The sequence below is a fragment of the Eucyclogobius newberryi genome, unplaced genomic scaffold (genome assembly GCF_026437365.1).
Source record: "Eucyclogobius newberryi isolate DKJ021-1_F unplaced genomic scaffold, fEucNew1.0.hap1 SCAF_12, whole genome shotgun sequence".
NCBI lineage: Eukaryota > Metazoa > Chordata > Actinopteri > Gobiiformes > Gobiidae > Eucyclogobius > Eucyclogobius newberryi.
The window spans coordinates 22,912,470-22,932,947 of record NW_027315746.1 but is presented as its reverse complement, the minus strand read 5'-3'; the positions used below and the strand labels follow the sequence as shown (position 1 = coordinate 22,932,947).

At 40.6% G+C, this 20,478-nt stretch overlaps 1 protein-coding gene across 1 annotated transcript in view; it reads left to right on the top strand.

Moving 5' to 3' along the window:
- bcl2b (BCL2 apoptosis regulator b) overlaps nt 1-7,798 on the top strand; it is a 30,740-nt gene extending 22,942 nt beyond the window's left edge. The window contains exon 2 of the mRNA XM_072441526.1: nt 4,866-7,798. Within this exon, the coding sequence (XP_072297627.1) occupies nt 4,866-5,000 (135 nt within the window). The 3' untranslated portion in view covers nt 5,001-7,798. The remainder of the gene's footprint in view (nt 1-4,865) is intronic.
- Nucleotides 7,799-20,478: the final 12,680 nt, after the last annotated feature.

Here is a 20,478-nt window from a genome sequence, read left to right as displayed (position 1 = left end):
ATTAGCAAACACCTCATTTAGTCATTTCAATGAAAAACTATAAGAATGTTTTATGTTAGTTATGGGTAAAGATCCAAATATCGACTGTCTGTGGTCTTGTCCATCGAGGAAGAGTAGCAGGTGGGTAGGAGGAAAAAGGCTGTTATTTTTGGGGGCATTACATTATTAATGTGCACATGTTGACTCACAGATGTAATGCACGTTTACAGAGCCACTTAACCGTCTGATGCATTCGTTAAATGTCAGCGTTGGGTGGAGTGCATACCCCGCAAATAGTCTGATTCTGCATTCTCACGGATCGATAACAAGGGGCGTAAACCATATGAGCATAGAATTTTAATATCTGCTATGATTCATTGCAATTTAAATCCATAGTATGTAACGTTTTAGCAGAATAAAAGCTCATTTTGATTGCACTGAAAAACGCAGAAACACTTTTTTGTGAGTGGGCTTGCATCTCCACAAACTTCTTCTTTTTAACTTCTTTTTTAATTCTTATTTACTTTTTCTCACTCTGGACGAGCCTCCTTCTGCTTATAAAAGGCATAAAACCCACGCAACTCTTAACTAATGTTCAGAATTACGGTTTTAACACGTGCCACCTCCAGAAAGTTACACATTGTCACCATGAAAACAGCCACTCTTAGACGTCTGTGGCTACTCCAGTTCAAACGTTGTGAGCATATTTGTAGCACACAGCCTTCAGCATTGGTCTCATGATTTCCACCTGACACCCATTCACCTCTGAGTCAGGAGTTATTACTGTCCCGTCCTTGCATGAGCCTCTGCAGGCCGCTCTCAGACGAGTGCAAGGTAAAGTAAACACAGACTACTACCTAACTAAATGTACTATGTGACTGATAGAACATACTCTGGGGCAATAGAACTATAGATTCATGCCGTAAATCAGCGGTTGCTTCATGTAGCTTCAGCTGGCAAGGTTAATAACTTAAGAATTCCATTGAATTCTATCATGCCATTGTGAAAAGGTCTGCCTCTGCACCTGCTCTAAGCTATCAAGCCGCCACCTACTGTAAGCCATCCAAACTCCTGCCGTCTTTTCCAACTTAATGGAGAAAAAATATTGGAAAACATAACATTTCCACCTGGCATTTAGTGTTATCATGATTCTAACTCTACTTTTGCTTTATCTCGTGTCATTCTAACCTTCCGGTGTGGTCCAACAACAAGCACTCACACAATCTCCACAGCCATGAGTTTGTCATTTTTGTCAAGGCCTTGTTAGTGGACCCTCCCATGCTGTTTTGTTGGACTGCTCCGTGTGTCATTTTCCAGGAGTAGAGAGAGAAAAAACAAGCCAAGTGTGTTTTTGCCAAACGACCACATTCCTCTCGACTTGGGGGAGCATGTTCACTAATTAATAGCCAAATCCTTTAGAGTGTAGGAGATTATTGATGAACGAGCTGTCCCAAAATGAAGATATTAAACACTGGTTAAGCTGTGTAATTAAAAGGCTCACACTAACAAAGGAAATGCCAGGTGGTTTTTCACACCACAGGGCCTAAAGTGGGAGGCAACTGCTGATCCTTCCTTTGTGGCACCCACTGCGTTGCCACGGGACGGGAAGAGAGCGCAGGGTACAGGAAATAAATTTGTCTCCTCGCTGCTTTTTGGAATCTCATTTCTGAGGCTTTTGTGCGCTGAATGGAAAGGGGAGTATTCAAATGTGACAAGCCGCAAGGTCGAAGGCAAACATGCGGAGGGCGCAGTAATGCAGTCACAGTACGGGGCCAGCGTCAATAGAGGGTAGTACAGTGGCGATAACCTAACAATAGTGCAGTGTTCCGGCATACTTTGATCGAGTTGGGTACACCGTGCTTCAAAGGGTTTCTGTTGAACTACGGTTACAGTCGATGTGGTCAGCTCAACAACAGAGTGACAGTTTGGGGGAGAGTTAAAAGATTCATTCCGATTGATCGCAATAAGCAAATCACGACGATGGAGTAATTTATGTAATATTCAGTCAGCAAACTATTTCGAGTCTATATTTGGAAAGCTTTATGGTCCAGTCAGTGGTCAGTATTTCAATATGTTTTCTAATGTTTTCTTCTCATCCTTGACTAGTTTAAAATGTGGACTAAATTATCCTTTTCAAACGGTGCCTCAATACTTTTTCTGATTTAATTTTCCCATTGGCCAAAGTACACAGCGCACACCTGTGTCCAGCTTCGAGTTCGCTTCCGTTTCCAAGGTTATGTTTTTGCCTGGATGGGTTGTTTGTTGATGTAAAATCAGTAGTATACTGTGTTGGGTCTTCCTGTGTGGACTGTGCGTGTTCCCCTCGTGTTGACACAGGGTGCACCGTTTTACCACTCAAAACACTGTACATCACGTCCTCTTTGGGGAAAGGAGGACAAAAAAGGCACTTTTCAGATGAAATAAAAGGTTAAAATGGTTTGTAACGTGTGCTGTGATATCAACTATTCACTGTCATCAATGACATATTAACGTTCTAAACTGCTCGTAGTTTGTTAAGGCAGGTACAGAAGGTTTGCTCAGAGCTCGGGTGAAGAGGGAAGTTTGACTGTGACAAATTATTAATATTATATGAAAGTATCCCTAATGATATTGGGATAGATTTGTTAAAACTACAACAGTTTAAAGCTAAAAACATTCCTTTTTGTTTATTTAATTGTAACTATTTTGTCACTGTCCCACTTTATCAATAAGGCATTGGTAAAGTAAATCAGAATTGTAATTATTGGGGCAATCCACATGAAACTAAACCTGAAAGAAAGAAAAAAAACACATTTGTAGATTTCTTTCAAAAATAATAAATTATTAATAGAGATCCTGCCGTCCATCTGAAATGATGTTATCAAATTCGTGAACACAGCAGCAGCAGGAGTTTTGACAAGTTGATTCGATGTCGAGAAAAGTCCAACACTATCCCCTTTTCCTCAGGAAGTGTATTTATGTGGAGATGTCGACAGTGTTCTGGTGTCTCTGTGTGAGACTGTGAAGTTTAGTTCATCCTCTTCTGGTCCAGCTGTTCCTGCTGTCATTGAGCAGATGCCTGTGTCTGCTCACTCCAGACAACTGTCACATTCACTGCACACACTTTGTCTCCTCTTCTCAATTCACACCTCGACTAAAGTGACTAAAGCAATGCATTGGTTTGGCTTTGTATCCCCATTTCACTGCCGTTAGGGAGGATCTGCTCGCGTGCAGTCATGTTCACTGTGGGACATGTGAGACGTGACAAATGGTGGATTTACAGTCTATTTCCAACCACAGTTTTAGGTCAAAGGATTAATATATTAGGTGTTCAACATTTGGAAACGTGACAAAAGAGGAACAATCCTTCTTCAACTATAATGAACGCTACAGTTATGCTCTGTGATTTTAAATAGGCCTAGATGACACACTGTCAATATCACCTGCTTATTGATAACCAGGCATCCAAGTCAGCATCATGAATTATAACATTGGCTAGGACTTTCTTTTAGCGTTTCAATCACAATTTCAACACTTAATCAACTCATTTACAATAATGGTGTAATAAAAACTATTTAAAATGCAATCCTGCACTGAATGATCACAAAACATTGCTAATGCCTACCGTATTTTCTGCACTACTTAAGCGAAACAAAGCGTGTACCACACAAAATCGCTTCAAGGTCAGTAAACACAACCAGAATCAATCCATATAAGGTGCACTGTAGTTTTTGAGAAAATTAAAGGATTTTAAGTGCGGAAAGTACAGTATGCTTTCGTATCCTCGCGGTTGGACTGCAACAGTCTCTGAGAGTCGGCACGTCTGCAGTTTGTCCAAAATTAAGCCGTAAGACTCCTGACCTGTACAAACTGAAGAGCCCACGTCACACCTTTTCTAAAAAATCTTCATCGGCTCCTTGATATGTATCGGGTCCACTTCAAAATAATGGGCACCCGTGTAACTGACCTGACCAAACCCTAACTTGTTTTAAACTAGAGGAGACCGTTTGAACCCCCACTTCAGAATGATCCCCTCTCTTCCTGCGCTCTCTTGACTCTGGATGACTTTAAAAAGCATCTAAAGACTCACTTTTTCAAACAAGCATTCTCCTTTGACCGCATCTTGTCACATTATTCTATTCTCCTTCCACAGGTTAACTTTTGAAGTATATTAGTAATTGTTTCAAATGATCACATTTATGGAGCAAATAATTAGTTTGATTTGTTTTCCACATTACCTCCTACTTCTCACGTTTCACATTGCCTAAGTTCTGCCATTGTTGCCGAGTTTCGACATTACCACAATGCATTAGGAGGTTATTGCTTCAGCTGTAAGTGTATACTCCACGGCCATAAAGAGTACTATTGTTCTGTGTAACCTGGAATACTGCAGCACTTCACTTGTGTCAGTCACACTCTTGGTACATACAGTATTTACAACTTCCTGCCCACATTAGGCAACGATAAAATGACTTCTTTGTAACAGATATATTTTGTTTTAGTGGAGAAAAAAAGTTGTGAAACATGGAATTGTTTTTATGTTTTTTCTAATTACATTTGTCGCCATCATATCCCAGAGCCGGAGGGCAATCTCCAAAGTAATAAAGTATCTAATTGCAAATCTTAAAAATGACATGAAATATTAGCCAATCCTTTTTGTATGCTTAATGTAATTTAAATGTAATAAAGTAGAGGTGGCCAATATAATCAAATGGAAATGACAAAACGACACATATTTGAAATACTGCTTAGATCTGTCGTGTTTCATGTTTTTGGACTAAAGAACGTCACTCATTAAATTATATTTGTATGTTTTTAGTAGATTAATCATCTTTGCAGTGTTTGGTTGATTTGGTGTGTTTGTCATTTTGATTCTTCATGTGTATTTTTGTGTGTGCTTTTTCTAGGAAGCGTTTGTGGAGATGTACGACCGCCAGAGGGACTCCGTCCTCTGCTCCTGGCCCTCCATCAAAACTGTGTTCGGATTGGCTGCTATCGGAGCGGCCAGCCTGACCATTGGCGCGTACCTGTCGCAGAAGTGAACTCGCCCCCTTTTTACAAATGACTACATCATCCTCCTTCTACTACTACTACTACTTCTACTACAACTTGTACTACTTTTCCTGGTGCCTCTCGTTTTATCTTTTAAGACTTCTCCTTACCCTGAGAGACAACCTTCCATCTCTTCAAAGACTCCTTGTTCTGCTCCACGTCAACAACAAATCAAAAACTGGTGCAGAGAAGAGCAGAGACTGAAACAGGACGGATCACTGGCATGCATCTTTATTTGTTCTTTTGTTTTTCTTTCATTTCCTGACCTGTAACTAGTCAAAGCATGAGTTTTAGTGTCTACGTTGCATGTGTGGGACGGGGCTTGCGAGGGGCATTCAGCAAAGCGACAGAGGCAGGACAGAGGAAGCCCAGCCCTTGCTCCGTTGGGTGGAGGACCCCGTTTGAACTGCAGAGGTCATTTAAAGCACTTCCGTCCATTTGTCCAGAATGGTTAAGCAAAAATAAGCTCAAATCATCCTTTTTTATTTAATTTAAACAGATGAAATGTGGTTAAGACGTATGTTGTTGTTTGGTCCTAATGATCAACAATTAAAATCCAGGACACCAAACTATATTTTAGGTAAATAGATTTTAAGCGAAAGTCACACACAGTCTAGTCCTGGTCTATATATTTTTAAAAAGTCATAGGTTTGATGTTCTGAAGACAGTTGCAGTTGACCTTCATGATTATCTGCGTCAAAAATGATCGTGTAAAATGATTTTGTTTTAAAGAAATGAGTGAAGAGTGAATATTATTCTCATTGAATCCAGCCTTTTCCTCAAAATCAAGTGTGAAATGTTAGTATTGTGGCAACGCTATCTGCTTTCCAAAAACTCTGAACTTTTGGGCCCCTGGAGTGAAACATGGAGACGAGGCACACACCCAAATGCCCTGCCCCGGTCTGGAGAGGGCGACTTAAGTGAATGGATTTATTTCCAACACAGACTCGAAGAAGAGGAGACAAAAAACACGTCGTCCTGGAGGTGGAAGCCAGGGGGGGGGGGAATGTCACACGCTGATGAATATCCTGCGAGAACTGTCGAGCACAGCACAAAGCGCTCAACGGTCGAGGTGGAGAGAAACATTTATCCCAAAAAAATAAAGGGAGTCGGGCCCTGCAACTATCAGCACTCCTCAGGCAAAGTCAACACACTCCTGCTAAATTATTCCCAAATAATCATCCAGCAGTAAGAGCTGTCAAGTTGGCCTCTTTTTTCCCCCCTCCGTTTGCCACCTCTGTTCCTCGCACAGTTTCCCTCTCACAGTGTAGTCTGGACGCTGCTCCACTTTGACAAAGACGGTTGTTGACAAGTGGAAGTCCGCCGAGGCTGCAGCACAATTTGGGGTTTTCGGAGCGGCCATTTTGTCCCGTGTGTGAACCTGACACATCCTCGGTTCTCTTTGTGTCCTTTATCCATGTTTGTCTTGTGTTAAGGCGTAAAAAATGGCTTCAGATGACGTGTATGATTTCTTTGCATGGATGAAAGGTCTTGAAAGAATATGCATAACCATATTTATAACATAAATTAGATTTATTAAATAAATTAGAATAGTCATAGCATTACAAATCTATTTATTTAGAGGTACCCCTTCACATCTTTCTACCCCATGCTCTACCGACTCACACTGTACATTGTTTATTCTGGCTGCTATAGTAACAAGAAAAGTTAAACTTATGTGTCGTATTCATTTTTGGCTTTTATGGCTGCTCTACTGTTTTAACTCAACAGCTTCAAACTGCCACACTTTTTACAGTATATAGTTCTAGAGAGCTGGAAACCAAAGTTAAGTTGTATTAAACTTTCTTCAACAAAAAAAAAATAGAAAAAGTCACTAAATCATAATTAGTTACAAGCTTTCCCAGAATAATTGAGATGATCTAAAATGATTGCTTTTTAGCCCGTGTGGAATCTGTTACAATTTATATTTGGACAATAGAATAAAGCTTAATTGGAGTTATAGAAAATAGTTGAGGAGCGCATGTACACTGTAAATATAATCATAAAATGCAAGATGGCATCATGGATATTTTTATGTAAATTTTATTTTAAAATGTATATTTGTCTCATATGTACCGTATTATTGTTTAAAACAGATTTATTTATACTATATCCTTTTACTTTCTTGTTTATTAAGCTATGTTTCAACATTTCAAAGTGTTTTTTAGACTAATGGTTCTAAATTGACTCATACAGTAGTGTACTTTTCTTAATTATTTTGTTACATTTGATTACAAATGGCTTTTAAAATGAGACTTTTCAAGCATTGCTGGCCATAATTTAGGAAAAAGATCCACTCCACCACGTTGGAAACAAAGGCAATGCACCACTTTTTTCTTTTACAAATTTCTGATGCTCCTTTTTCCACAGCCAGATTCCATGTTGATCGCCCTCTACTGGACACACGGACTATCCACACGCCCCTCATACAACTCAATTCCTATACAAGACTTTTTGTGATCACTTCTTGTGCTCCAAAACACTCCTAACTTTGTGACACGTCGACCTGTCAACATAACCCCATCCGACTCTCTTGATCCCAGTCTCTTTCTGTGTGGTTTCTGAGTGGGGCAGTCAGTGTAACAGCAATATACTGTACTGTAATTTTATATTCTGTGCAAATATGAATGTAGGCACTATGGTTGCTGTACTGTTTTATGTCTATAATCTTGCAAATCTGTAGCACTTAAAGAAAAAAAAGTGAATTGTGTTTTTCTGGTGTTTACCGCTTTATCCACAATAAGCTAGCAGGATATTGTTCCTGAAATAAACCAGATTTCTCAAGCCACATCTTAGGGTGTTGTTACTGGGCACACTCACCTCATCAGTGTTCAATTTGTCCGCCCGGGGTCAGAGCAGCCACGTTTTTCTGTAAGTGACAAATATATCATGTTATTTTACTGCGGCACAAATAAGAAACTTGTCTTATTGAGCCTGGTGTTGGTCGTAGCTGGGTTATTGTGTTCGAGTGGCAGTGAAAAGTGTTGAAATGTGATAAATAGCTGCACGGTAAATGGGACAAATAGAAAAATCTGTCCCACAGACATACCGTATTTTCTGGACTATAAGTCACACCGGAGTGTTAAGTCGCACCAGCCAAAAAATGCATAATAGAGAAGAAAAAAAACATATACAAGTTGCACTGGAGTATGAAATGCGGTTGCAAGTGTGAAAATAACAAATAATATCACATATAAGTCACATAATATGAGGAGGGGGCGCTAACGCGCCCCAATTGTCCTTTTATTACGCCTACTGCTGAATCTGTGACGCTGTCACATCTTCTCCCCTTTGTTTTACCATCAAAAAGCAATTTTATTTTGAATTCTTGGCAAAATGTGCGGCTTTGCCGCACAGAGACCGTGACACTTTGAATAAAAATGTGGATAACTTTTGATGGTCCACCCCTGAAGATGAGTCTCACCAAATTTCAGGTTAATAGGGCTGACGCCCTGGGAGGTGGTTTGTGAAAGTATAAAGTGTAAACATGTTCTGGCGATTTCCCCATTGGAATAACATGGGAGGTTTTGGTCATCGCTACGGCAACGCCATAACAATTATGACATGGGTCTCATTGACTTTTTTGATGGGGCCAAAATTGAGTTGTGTGTCAAATTTCATATAATTTCGCAAAACTAGACATTTAACCTCCATATAAAATCTGTGGGGGGCGCTGTGGCGCCAAATTAATTGATTTCACTTCGTGTAGGTTTAGGGCAAAGAGTTTTAACAACTGATTCTAATTTGACGCAATTCGGACTTTATCTGGGCAAACGGCAGAAATGTTAAATTTGGGAGATTTCTGAAATTCTAGCTAAAGTTTGCGGCTTCGCCGCACAGAGACCGTGACAGGTATCAATGTAATTTGAATAACTTTTGATGTCCCACTCCTCAGTACCATTTTCACAAAATTTCAGCTTTTTAGAGCCAACGCCCTGGGAGGAGTTCGTTAAAGTACGACATTTGGAAAACTCCGGAGTCATGCTTAGCCATTTTTGAACCAATATGGCCGACATTTGGTTGGGCGGACGGCGTTGCAGTAATAATATTTTTTACTTCTCTTGTCACCATCTACCTCTGCGCCAAATTTCATGATTCTACGATCAGATTTTTTTTGGGTCATTTCCTATCTCTCAATGCATTTTTGGTACATTTGGGGGCGCTGACGCGCCAATTATTTTTTATTTTAGAAAAGGGAAATAGCCAGAATGTAGAGAGGCACGATTTTTAGAGGTGTGCAATTTTTTGTGACTTTTCATCAATGTTCACTGGGTGAAAAATAGGGGGGTTGGTCCCGAGAAGAAGAAGAAGAAGAAAGAATTAAAGCCGCAAGCGGCATCCAACGGCCCTCGCGGGCCGCCGGCCTTCCGACTCTGCGCTTTCGACTTGATAAAGATGGCGCCCTTATTGTGTTGAATTAAAAAAGAACTTGACAGACGGGGACACATTGGACATGGCCAATCCAGTGCAAATCAACACAAGTGTCAGTCAAATTTGCTGCGCCGCCGCACAGAGACCTTAGCACTTGGAATAAAAATATGGATAACTTTTGATGCCGCGCTTGTGTAGATGATATTTCCCAAAGTAAAGCTTGATCGAGCTATTGCCCACGGAGGAGTTTGTTAAAGTGTGAAGCGTAAATGTGAACATTTCAAGGATTTGGCGTTTTTCCCATTTGTGACAGTATATTTGCAGCTCCACGGCACAGAGACCGTACCACTTAAAATCAAAATATGACTAACTTTTGATGCCCCGTTTGTGTAGATGATTTTCCCCAAATATGAGCTTGATCGGGCAATTGCCCTAGGAGGAGTTCGTTAAAGTGTGAAGCGTAAAAATGTGGTCATTTTAGAGATTTCGCTGTTTTCCCATTTCTGACATATATTTGCGGGTCCGCCACACAGAGACCGTAGCACTTAGAATCAAAATATGGATAAGTTTTGATGCCCCGCTTGTGTAGATGATATTCTCCAAATATGAACTTGATCGGACAATCGCCCTAGGAGGAGTTCATTAAAGTGTGAAGCGTAAAAATGTGGTGATTTGAGCGATTCTACGATTTTCCCATAAGGATAACATGGGATGTTTCTGTCAACGCTACGGTTACGCCGTACAAAATATGACTTTGGCTCTCATACTTTTATGATCAGGATGGCAAATTAGAATTTTGTTCAAAATATCATGTCATTTGGAAAAACTCTATTGTTTATAGACCACTCTGAAGGCCAAATAGTCAGAATTCTGGGAAACGTTTGCGGCTCCGTCGCACAGAGACCGTAAAAGTTATCCTTAAAATTTGGATAACTTTAGATGCCCCACTTGTCTAGAGGACGTACACCAATTTTGAGGTTGGTGGGCAAAACGCACTAGGAGGACTTCGTTAAAGTGTAAAACATAAAAATGTGGTAATTTGAGAGATTTTGTGGTTTTCCCATAGGGATAACATGGGAGGTTTCTGTCATCGCTACGACTACGCCGTAAAAAATTAGGCATTTTTGTGATTGGCTTTTGTGATTGGGACGGCAAAGTAGAATTTTGGGTAAAGTTTAGACAATTTTGGTAAAACTAATTTTTGACCTTCAATGTTAATTTAAAGGTCACTCTGTAGGGGGCGCTATCGCGCCCATTTCAATTTTGTCAGCCTAAACTGGTCCAAACTAGAAAGTTTAACAACTGATTCAAATTTGGTCCTAATCGGACTGGTTTTGATCAAATGGGAACAATTTTTAGATCTGCAATATTCCAAAATAAGTTGTCCAACTTTGCGGCTGCGCCGCACACAGACCGTAAAAGGTATCTCAAAAAATTGGATAACTTTAGATGTCCCACTTGTCCAGAGGACGTACGCCGATTTTGAAGTCGGTGGGCAAAACGCCCTAGGAGGAGTTCGTCAAAGTTTGACGTAAACAAAATGGCTAACTCAGCTTGTTTTCATTTTCAAAGGAAGATGGCGGCCATAGGGTAAGTCTGGGGGCGTGGCCACAATAATATTTTTTTTTGTCCTCACGAGAGGAATGCGTGTCCCGAATTTCGTAGCTTTACGACAAAGTTGACCTCGGGGCGTCTCCCATAGGCGCAATGTATTTTGACTTTTGTCGGTGGCGCTGTCGCGCCATTTTTTAACGAAAAAAAAAATGGCCCAGAAAAAATCAAATTTTTCGCCGATTCTGAATTTTGGGCAAAGTTTGGTGAGTTTTTGAGCATGTTCAGGGGGTCAAATTAGAGCTCAAAAAGCAGAAGAACAAGAAAAATAAAAATAAATATAGCCGCAAGCGGCAATGATCGGCCCTCGCCACGCCGCCGCCACACCGCCGCCACGCCGCAAGAGGAGGGGGCGCTAACGCGCCCCAATTGTCCTTTTATTACGCCTACTGCTGAATCTGTGACGCTGTCACATCTTCTCCCCTTTGTTTTACCATCAAAAAGCTATTTTATTTTGAATTCTTGGCAAAATGTGCGGCTTTGCCGCACAGACACCGTGACTCTTTGAATGAAAATGTGGATAACTTTTGATGGTCCACCCCTGAAGATGAGTCCCACCAAATTTCAGGTTAATAGGGCTGACGCCCTGGGAGGAGTTTGTGAAAGTCTAAAGTGTAAACATGTTCTGGCGATTTCCCCATTGGAATAACATGAAAGGTTTCGGTCATCGTTGGGCAACGCCATAACAATTATGACATGGGTCTCATTGACTTTTTTGATGGGGATGCTAAAATTGAGTTGTGTGTCAAATTTCATATAATTTCGCAAAACTAAACATTTAACCTCCATATAAAATCTGTAGGGGGCGCTGTGGCGCCAAATGAATTTATTTCACTTCAAGTAGGTTTAGGGCAAAGAGTTTAACAACTGATTCTAATTAGACGCAATTCGGACTTTATCTGCGCAAACGGCAGAAATTTTAAATATGGGAGATTTCTGAAATTTTAGTTACAGTTTGCGGCTTCGCCGCACAGAGACCGTGAGAGGTATCAATGTAATTTGGATAACTTTTGATGTCCCACTCCTCAGTAGCATTTTCACCAAATTTCAGCTTTTTAGGGCCAACGCCCTGGGAGGAGTTCGTAAAAGTACGACGTTTGGAAAAACTCCGAAGTCATGTTTAGCCATTTTTGAAGCAATATGGCCGACATTTGGTTCGGGGGACGGCGTTGCCGTAATAATATTTTTTACTTCTCTTGTCACCATCTACCTCTGCGCCAAATTTCATGATTCTACGATCAGATTTTTTTTGGGTCATTTCCCATCTCTCAATGCATTTTTGGTACATTTGGTGGCGCTGACGCGCCAATTTTTTTTATTTTAGAAAAGGGAAATAGCCAGAATGTAGAGAGGCACGATTTTTAGAGGTGTGAACATTTTTGTGACTTTTCGTCAATGTTCACTGGGTGAAAAATAGGGGGGTTGGTCCCGAGAAGAAGAAAGAAAGAAAGAAAGAAAGAAAGAATAATATTCCGATGCGAAAACAATGTTTCCCATTTTTCAAATATCATAAACTATACATTTTCGGAAAGCGCTCGCGCTTTCCTACCTCATGGTGTGGGTCCCTGGTCACTGACGGGTACTTTCGATAATTTTGAGTGGGCTCCGCCCACTTTGTGTTTTTGGCCCTCTATACAGTAATAATGTTCAATTTTTGCATTACATGCTTATATGCACGGAACATGCAAGAGATGGGGAACGTATTCGTGAGCTACTTAGCGCAAATGAGTGCTTTATATGGGTATATATCCCAATGTAAAGTGCTCGTTTAGTGCGAACTTTTGCACGGGCTTCGCCCGTTTACAACGGTAATGTTCCATTTTCCTACAACTAATTAGTATGCACGGGGCGTGCATGAGTGGAGGAGTGCGTTAGTGAGTGTTTGGAAGTGGGCGAGCGCTTCGCGCTCGATTTCGTGCGCACTATGTGCGCACTTTCGCAGCCGTGCTTCGCACGGCCTTACGAGATTAATAGGCCTCTCGCCAGCTTGTGGCGCTCGGGCCTAATAATATTTTTAGCAAAAACAATATAGCCGTTTCCACTATAACAACAAATTATACATCGTTTGAAAGCTCTAAGCCTTCCCCATGCCGCCATGGGGTGGAATCATCATTACGAGCGCTTACGCGCTCGTCACTCCCCATTCCGTCGGGATGCCCCGCCCACTCCCCATAGACTTCCATTGATTTGAGCAGATACAAGCATGGCCCATGCCTGCGGCATGGATTCTCGCGTACAGGACGATGCCAGGAGGGTTTTTGGAGGAATGCAGCGCTTCGCGCTGCTGTTGTCAACAATTTGTGAATGGGCTACGCCCATTCACAAATTGTTGACTATTTCTGTCATAGCAGGAGTAAGTATGCATGATCCATGCCTTCGGCATGGGCTAGTTCACTGTACTTGCCAGGGGCGACGGGGCACCAAACATGTTTGGTCAGACAGTTGCAACGCTGCCTTCGGCAGCGTTGCGGGAGCAATAGGCCCTCCGCCCTGCTGGGGCTCGGGCCTAATAATATTCCGATGCGAAAACAATGTTTCCCATTTTTCAAATATCATAAACTATACATTTTCGGAAAGCGCTCGCGCTTTCCTACCTCATGGTGTGGGTCCCTGGTCACTGACGGGTACTTTCGTAAATTTTGAGTGGGCTCCGCCCACTTTGTGTTTTTGGCCCTCTATACAGTAATAATGTTACATTTTTTGCATTACATGCTTATATGCATGGAACATGCAAGAGATGGGGAACGTATTCGTGAGCTACTTAGGTGCAAATGAGTTTAGTGCGCACTTTTGCACGGGCTTCGCCCGTTTACAACGGTAATGTTCCATTTTCCTACTACTAATTAGTATGCACGGGGCGTGCGTGAGTGAAGGAGTGCGTTAGTGAGTGTTTGGAAGTGGGCGAGCGCTTTGCGCTCGATTTCGTGCGCACTACGTGCGCACTTTCGCAGCCGTGCTTCGCACGGCCTTACGAGATTAATAGGCCTCTCGCCAGCTTGTGGCGCTCGGGCCTAATAAGTCGCACCCCAGCCAAAACTATGAAACTTCAAGTATAGAAAATACTGGTATGTCATTAAATATGCCTTTATAGTTCTTTCTTTTTGAGAAAAGAGACAATGCAGGGGTCAACTAAAACATGCACAATAGGTCAATCCTCCAGCACGGCCGACTTAGTTCAGGAGAGTTTGACGGCTCGGACCAAAGCAGAGGACAAGTTTCCCTAAGATACAATACAGTGTACCTTAGTGTTGCCATGGTTTTCACACTGAGCATCGAGTATCAGAAGAGTTTTATAGCCATTGAGTGAACAAAATTCACAAACTAGGAACTGGCTTTGGCCATAGGGTGCAATGTAAAACAATGAACAACAATAGTAATAACTAAAAGGTATGATAAATAGACTTAAGTGAAGAATAAAACGCAAAAATAAGCGGGTGGCATCCAACGTAAAGAAGGGTTGAAGCGTATATAGAGTCCAAAATAAAAATCCCACTTTGTCCATTGTCTGTTAAATGTGCCTGTTTTTAAGTAAGTCCAGAGATTATTTAATTTTTTCCTTTGTTTGTACCAGTATGTCGGTTTTGACGCCTTAATAGTCGGAGCAATTTTTGTGATTGCCTTTGACAGGTGTTTTAATGTGTTCATGAATCCAACAGCAGAGGGAGAGAAACTGTTGGACCGTAGCCTTCTGTGTAAAGTCTAAAACAAAACTAAACCAGCTCCAAACTAAGGATAAAATAAGACTTCAACATGACCAACCCAAAGGAGGACAAAAATATGAATGGAACTGGGTATAAAATTAAAAACACTCAACCTTCACAGGAGTTCCACATTGGTAAGACAGAACACCATCCCAGGACACTTTCAAACTCTCTTTGAGTAATGCCTCTCGCTTCATATTCATCCCGCATCCCGAACATAAAAGTGATTAGTGTTATTGGTTATCACTTGAGAGCCATCACACCTTTACATCTTCTGTCCTCCCTCCAGTGTCTTTATGTGCACAACGAGCAGCCGCCCGAGCAGCTCTACCCCCATCAGCAGACATCAAAGCTGTCCCCAAACGCTGCACGTGTCATCCCCCGTCTTTCTCCTTCTCCTGCACACCCAAAAAGGAAAAAGAAAGTGAAAAAAAAAATAAAAAATACCCAGATGCCCCGGGGCTGCTTCTTCACTCTGTTCTGATCACTCTTATCTTCAAAGCTATCAAACCACTATGAAATTTGGTGAAAAGCATGATGCAGTAAAACTAATATTGAAAATGAGAACGACAGAGTAGTTATAAAAAAAAAAAGAAGGTGGTTTGTTTTGTGCGCGGGTTTGTCCCAGAGGAGACGGACCGGGGGCGAAGTAGGGAAGATCATTTGGGTTTGGAGCCCCCCACCGACTCGCCATGCATATAAAATGTATGACATGCTCAGAGGAAGAATTTTAAATAACGTACTTTCAAAAGCCGGTCCGATGTGCAAGGGGGAGAGCTCCAGACAGGGAGAGCGGAGTGCTGCTGCCTCTTCGGCTTTAGGGCTACAAGGTGTCGAGGAGGCTTTCCCCGGCCCGGTATCACAGGGGAGAATGGGAGATCAAAGCCGGGCTGTCTGGTGAAACTCTGGTCCAGTTTTAGGCCTCATTTGGAAGTCCATCAGATCCGCACATAAGTAAATCCGCCTAATTTGGGGGGGAAAGAATGAAGAAAAAGCGTTAAAAACTTCCTGCTAAGCTCACTACTTTCGAAGAGAGATTAAAGAGGGCAACTCACAAATCATTAAGCGCCTTTTGAATGTTCAGTGAGGAGGAGGTCGTTACCAGAGCACCCACCATTTTGACTTATAAATAAATAAAAGTAAGCTGTGGTAGGCAAGCGTGTGGTGATTAAATTACAATTAACAAGGATGGAATTTATTTATAGACATGCAATCCTAAATCCTAAACTCCAAAGTAAAATACAGTGGTTCTTGATTTGGACCTTGTTTAAAGAACGGTTGAATTCACAAGTTGGTGCACAATTCATCCTCTTCTCAATCGCACTTGGTTCTGGTTTGCAACTTTTATAGCCGGAGATGCCCTGGGGCAGAATCACCGAGCACACAATCACTCAGGCCTGCCACGATAATCAAACCGTTCAATAATAAATGACAGTTGGAACAATCATTTTAAAATGCATTCATACAAAACCAACTTCTAATATGTATTATTCTGCCATGTGTTAATTGCAATGTTTTTTTTTATTATTATTTTGAACATTGAGAATAAGTATTTTTTAATAATTCTGCTTTATAGTGTCAGTGGCATAAATTAGTTTCGATATGATTGATTATTGTCAGCAATATATCGCACTTATACATTCACACATGTAACTAGGCAGTAACTAGTTCTGACCGCCCTTTAGTTATTTAGTTGATTAGTTGATCAATCAAAATGTGTATAAACCGACTTTCTAATCTTCATTTTAATCTTTTATAGGGAACAACAGCAGAAATAAATGGCACAGGGTGTTCTAGATAAAGAATGATTTAGAAGATAATAATGAGTTTAATCAGCCTTTTACAGATATATTTCCTCATACTTGCACAAATGTACAACTTGTACTTGTACTACAAATGTTGTTTTTGGATGATCTCCACTTGCTTGTAGCCTTGTGAGTGCAGTTCAGGTCAGATTATGGAGATGCTGAAACCGCGGTGAAGTTAGTTTCACGTTGGACGTTGGATATTCGCCTCCGCAACTAGAGCGGGAGCTTCCTCTGAGTGTGCCCCGCCTGCAATAGCTCGACGCGGGGAGCTGCGCGCTGAAGTACCGCTTAGGCCAGTTAGGGACCGACTCTAAAGTACCGTTTGTTTAAAAATGTGTTATCTTAAAAAATATCAAACGTATTTAAATTAAAAAAAAAAAAAACAATATTGAGCATGAATCCAATTTGCTAATATTAGATGCAATAGTCCTTTTGGGCTGAAAAATTAACCCTTTGTAGATTTTTAAGGAATATTTTTCGTCAAAAATCAAGGATTCTTATCAATAGCTCCTAAGTCAGCTAGCCTAGATTGTAAACGCTAGGTGATTATAATAGTTTGAGTTTCCAGGTATCACGCACACCTTTTACTTTTTCAAACCCTTTATAGATTTTTAAAGATTTTTTTTGTCAAAAATCAAGGATTCTTTTCAATAGCTCCTAAGTCAGCTGACCTCGAAAGTCAAACCCAAGTTATTATAGTAGTTGTGGTCTCCAGGTACAACGCACACCTTTTGCTTTTTCAAATTAACTCTTTGTAGATTTTTAAGGAATATTTTTCGTCAAAAATCAAGGATTCTTTTCAATAGCTCCTAAGTTAGCAAACCTAGATAGTAAACGCTAAGTGATTATAGTAGTTGTGGTCTCCAGGTATCACGCACACCTTTTACTTTTTCAAATTAACCCTTTATAGATTTTTAAGGAATATTTTTCGTCAAAAATCAAGGATTCTTTTCAATAGCTCCTAAATCGGGTAACCTAGAAAGTCAACCCCAAGTTATTATAGTAGATTGAGTGTCCAGGTATTGTGGATATTGATCAAATTATTGTCATGTCTGTGTCCTATTTATCATGAGTCAAGACGATCTTGCTGCATATGGGTCACAATGAACTATTCTGTGTATTTTAACTATTCTGTGTATTTTCTGATCATCTGTGGACTAGTCTAAACAATCTTAGAGCGGACGTCATAGTGAAGGTCAGGCCCTTTTTATCAGACCCAAGCAACAGCTATATAAAACACAGCTAAATCGAATCTCAGCTGCAAGACGAACAACATGCCGCTGTTTTGCCTGTTTTTCCATGTTTTCATCAAATAAAGAATTTGAGAACGATCTTCGCCTCTCGCAGTCTGTATAGACTAAACTTCGACAGAATTGGTGGAGGATGTGGGTCTCTCATCGTGCTTGGAAAGGAAACATCTGAATTTTGCTCTAAACGATTCCCTTCTGGATGTCGGCTGACGACGCATAGCGTCCAGTAACGGTTCAGCTGGGAATGATGGGAGAACAAGGACACCGAGCCGAGAGAGAGACAAGAGGAGTCAATTGCCAGTTTATTTTTGACCTACCATTGTGACTGGGACATTCAACAAAAGTAAGGCAGAAACCTCTTGTATTTATTACGAAAATCTGCACATTGAAAATGCTAAATTGTTGAAGTTTGCCAAAACTTGACCTAAATTTTCCACATTGCACAAGTATGAATTTAGTGAATGTTAGCTCATTACTTTAGACAATCAGTTGGACTGATTTAAAGAGGAGTTGGACTCCAAAACACGTTGGACGTGTAAAAGTACGTACAATCAGTTGGACTGATTTAAAAGGGAGTTGGACTCCGGAAAAAATAAATAAAAATAAAAATGAAACGTGGAACGTGTGGGTAACTAAAGGGAACTAAGAAAGCTTTTACTTGGCTTAAAGCATTCTACTGACAAGATTAACTACCCTCTGTGGCTAGGTGGAATTTTTATTTATTTAGTTAATTTTATTTTTTCAAGTTTGTATTCTATTTACATTTTAAATTATTATTTTTTTAAATTTAATTAATTTTTTATTCGATTTTTTATTTTTATTTTAAATCTTTAATTTTAAATTTAAATTTTAATATCATTTTTTCCCTAAACGTATTTCATTTCATTATTATTATTATAATTATTGTTTGAATTGTAATAATAATAATAGTTATTATTATTATTATTATTTATTTTTATTATTAGTATTGTTTTGTTTGTTTTTAAAATACCACTGACTGTCACACTTTTTTATTATCAAATAATAATCAAACATTTTAAATTAAGATACAGATAAATTAAATAAAATGGACCTTATTCCATTCAAAATGAATACATTTTTGAAGGATCTTGAAAACACAATCCGTGCAAATGAACAAAACCCAAAGGAAGCAAAAAAGCAAACAACACGAATGAAGAACCTCTTCCAAAAATATGCTGAGAAAAAATTGATTAATCACAGTGATGAAGCTGTGGCTCCTCCCACAGAACAACAATGGAATTGTATTCATGAATATCATCAATCTAAGGTCCTGCATTACAAAACACATCAAATTTGGACAGTGAAAGGAAAAACTGTTGACAAAAAGAAACTGAAAGAACATGAAGAAAAAATATCATTTTCAGTGAAACTACAAAAAATGGCAAAAGACATTTTAATCAGAAGAGAGAGACTATTTTTGGCCAATATTCAGGTGAAACCAGAAGAGCATCAAACAATCAGAAAAAACAAAATGAAACAGAAAAACAGAGCCGATAAGAGCATCCCTTTTGGAGCGAATAACAAAGATGGAGGCTCTAGAACAGACGAGGAGAGCGAGCAGACTGGGGTACAAGGTCGACGTCACAGCTATAGCACCCCCCCACCTTTGGCCAGAGGAGAACTGCAGTGCCCCTCCCTGGGAAACGAACATCATAGCACATATGCAGAACTAGCGAAAGAACTAAAGAAAATTATGACAGAAACGGAACAAGAAAAAACAGCCCCCCACACTTCTACTCCAGCGGTTCCTCCCCTGCAGTACTCATCCATGGATTCATCTCTGATAAAAGGTACAACCAGAACCATACCACAGCTGCCATCGAAACATGCTGTAGTCTCGGGTACTCTGACTATGGTCCCGTCAGAACCCACTCCAGAACAAAGACAGATGAAGGATTTGAAGCAACAGGTGTTAGCTTTGACAACATTGGTTTCCAGCCAAAATCACATCTCTAAATTCATGCTCGAGCAAACAGTGGCTCAAAAAGAACAACTGGCCACCAATGCATGGTCACCACCTGAAGTGGCTTCAGACACAGATGAAGAAAAAAGATTACAACGACTACTGGAAAAAAAAGAACGAGAAGTGGCGGCTGATCTAAGCAGGAAACGAGAAGAGATAAAACTTGGACGAAAGGGGGAAACAGTCCTAGGAACTGGGCTAATAGAAGCTAAAAGAAAGCAGCAAGCACAGCAGAAACTGCACATTCAAAGAGGAGTGGAACAACAGAAGAAAACGGGTTCAGACCCATTTGTGTCAACACCAAATCAATATGTGGTGGGAGCATTCACAGGAATGGTGGATCAGCATGGATACGACAACGCTTTCCTGAGTGGAGAACATAACCCGCTCCCCGTCCACAAGGAGGAAGAGGATGAATTTTCTAGCAATGAAGAGGCTCCTCCTCTCATTGCACCTCTCCGAATGACTGCAAGTAACCAAGAAGTGTACCAACCATTCGCACTGAAAGATCTAGAAGGGCTGATGTTAAAACTGCCCGAACTGACACAAGGTGCGCCGGCCTTCCTCAGAGCATTGACCACGAATACAGCGGGAGAAACACTTTGCTGGGGAGATGTGTCTGCAATTCTTATAAGAGCCACAGATGAGAATACGGCGGCCAGGATTCGTTCTGAAGTATCCAAACAGTTAGAGCATTCACATCATTTGCCACCATAAAGCCTCAGTTAACTCAGGTACTTAAA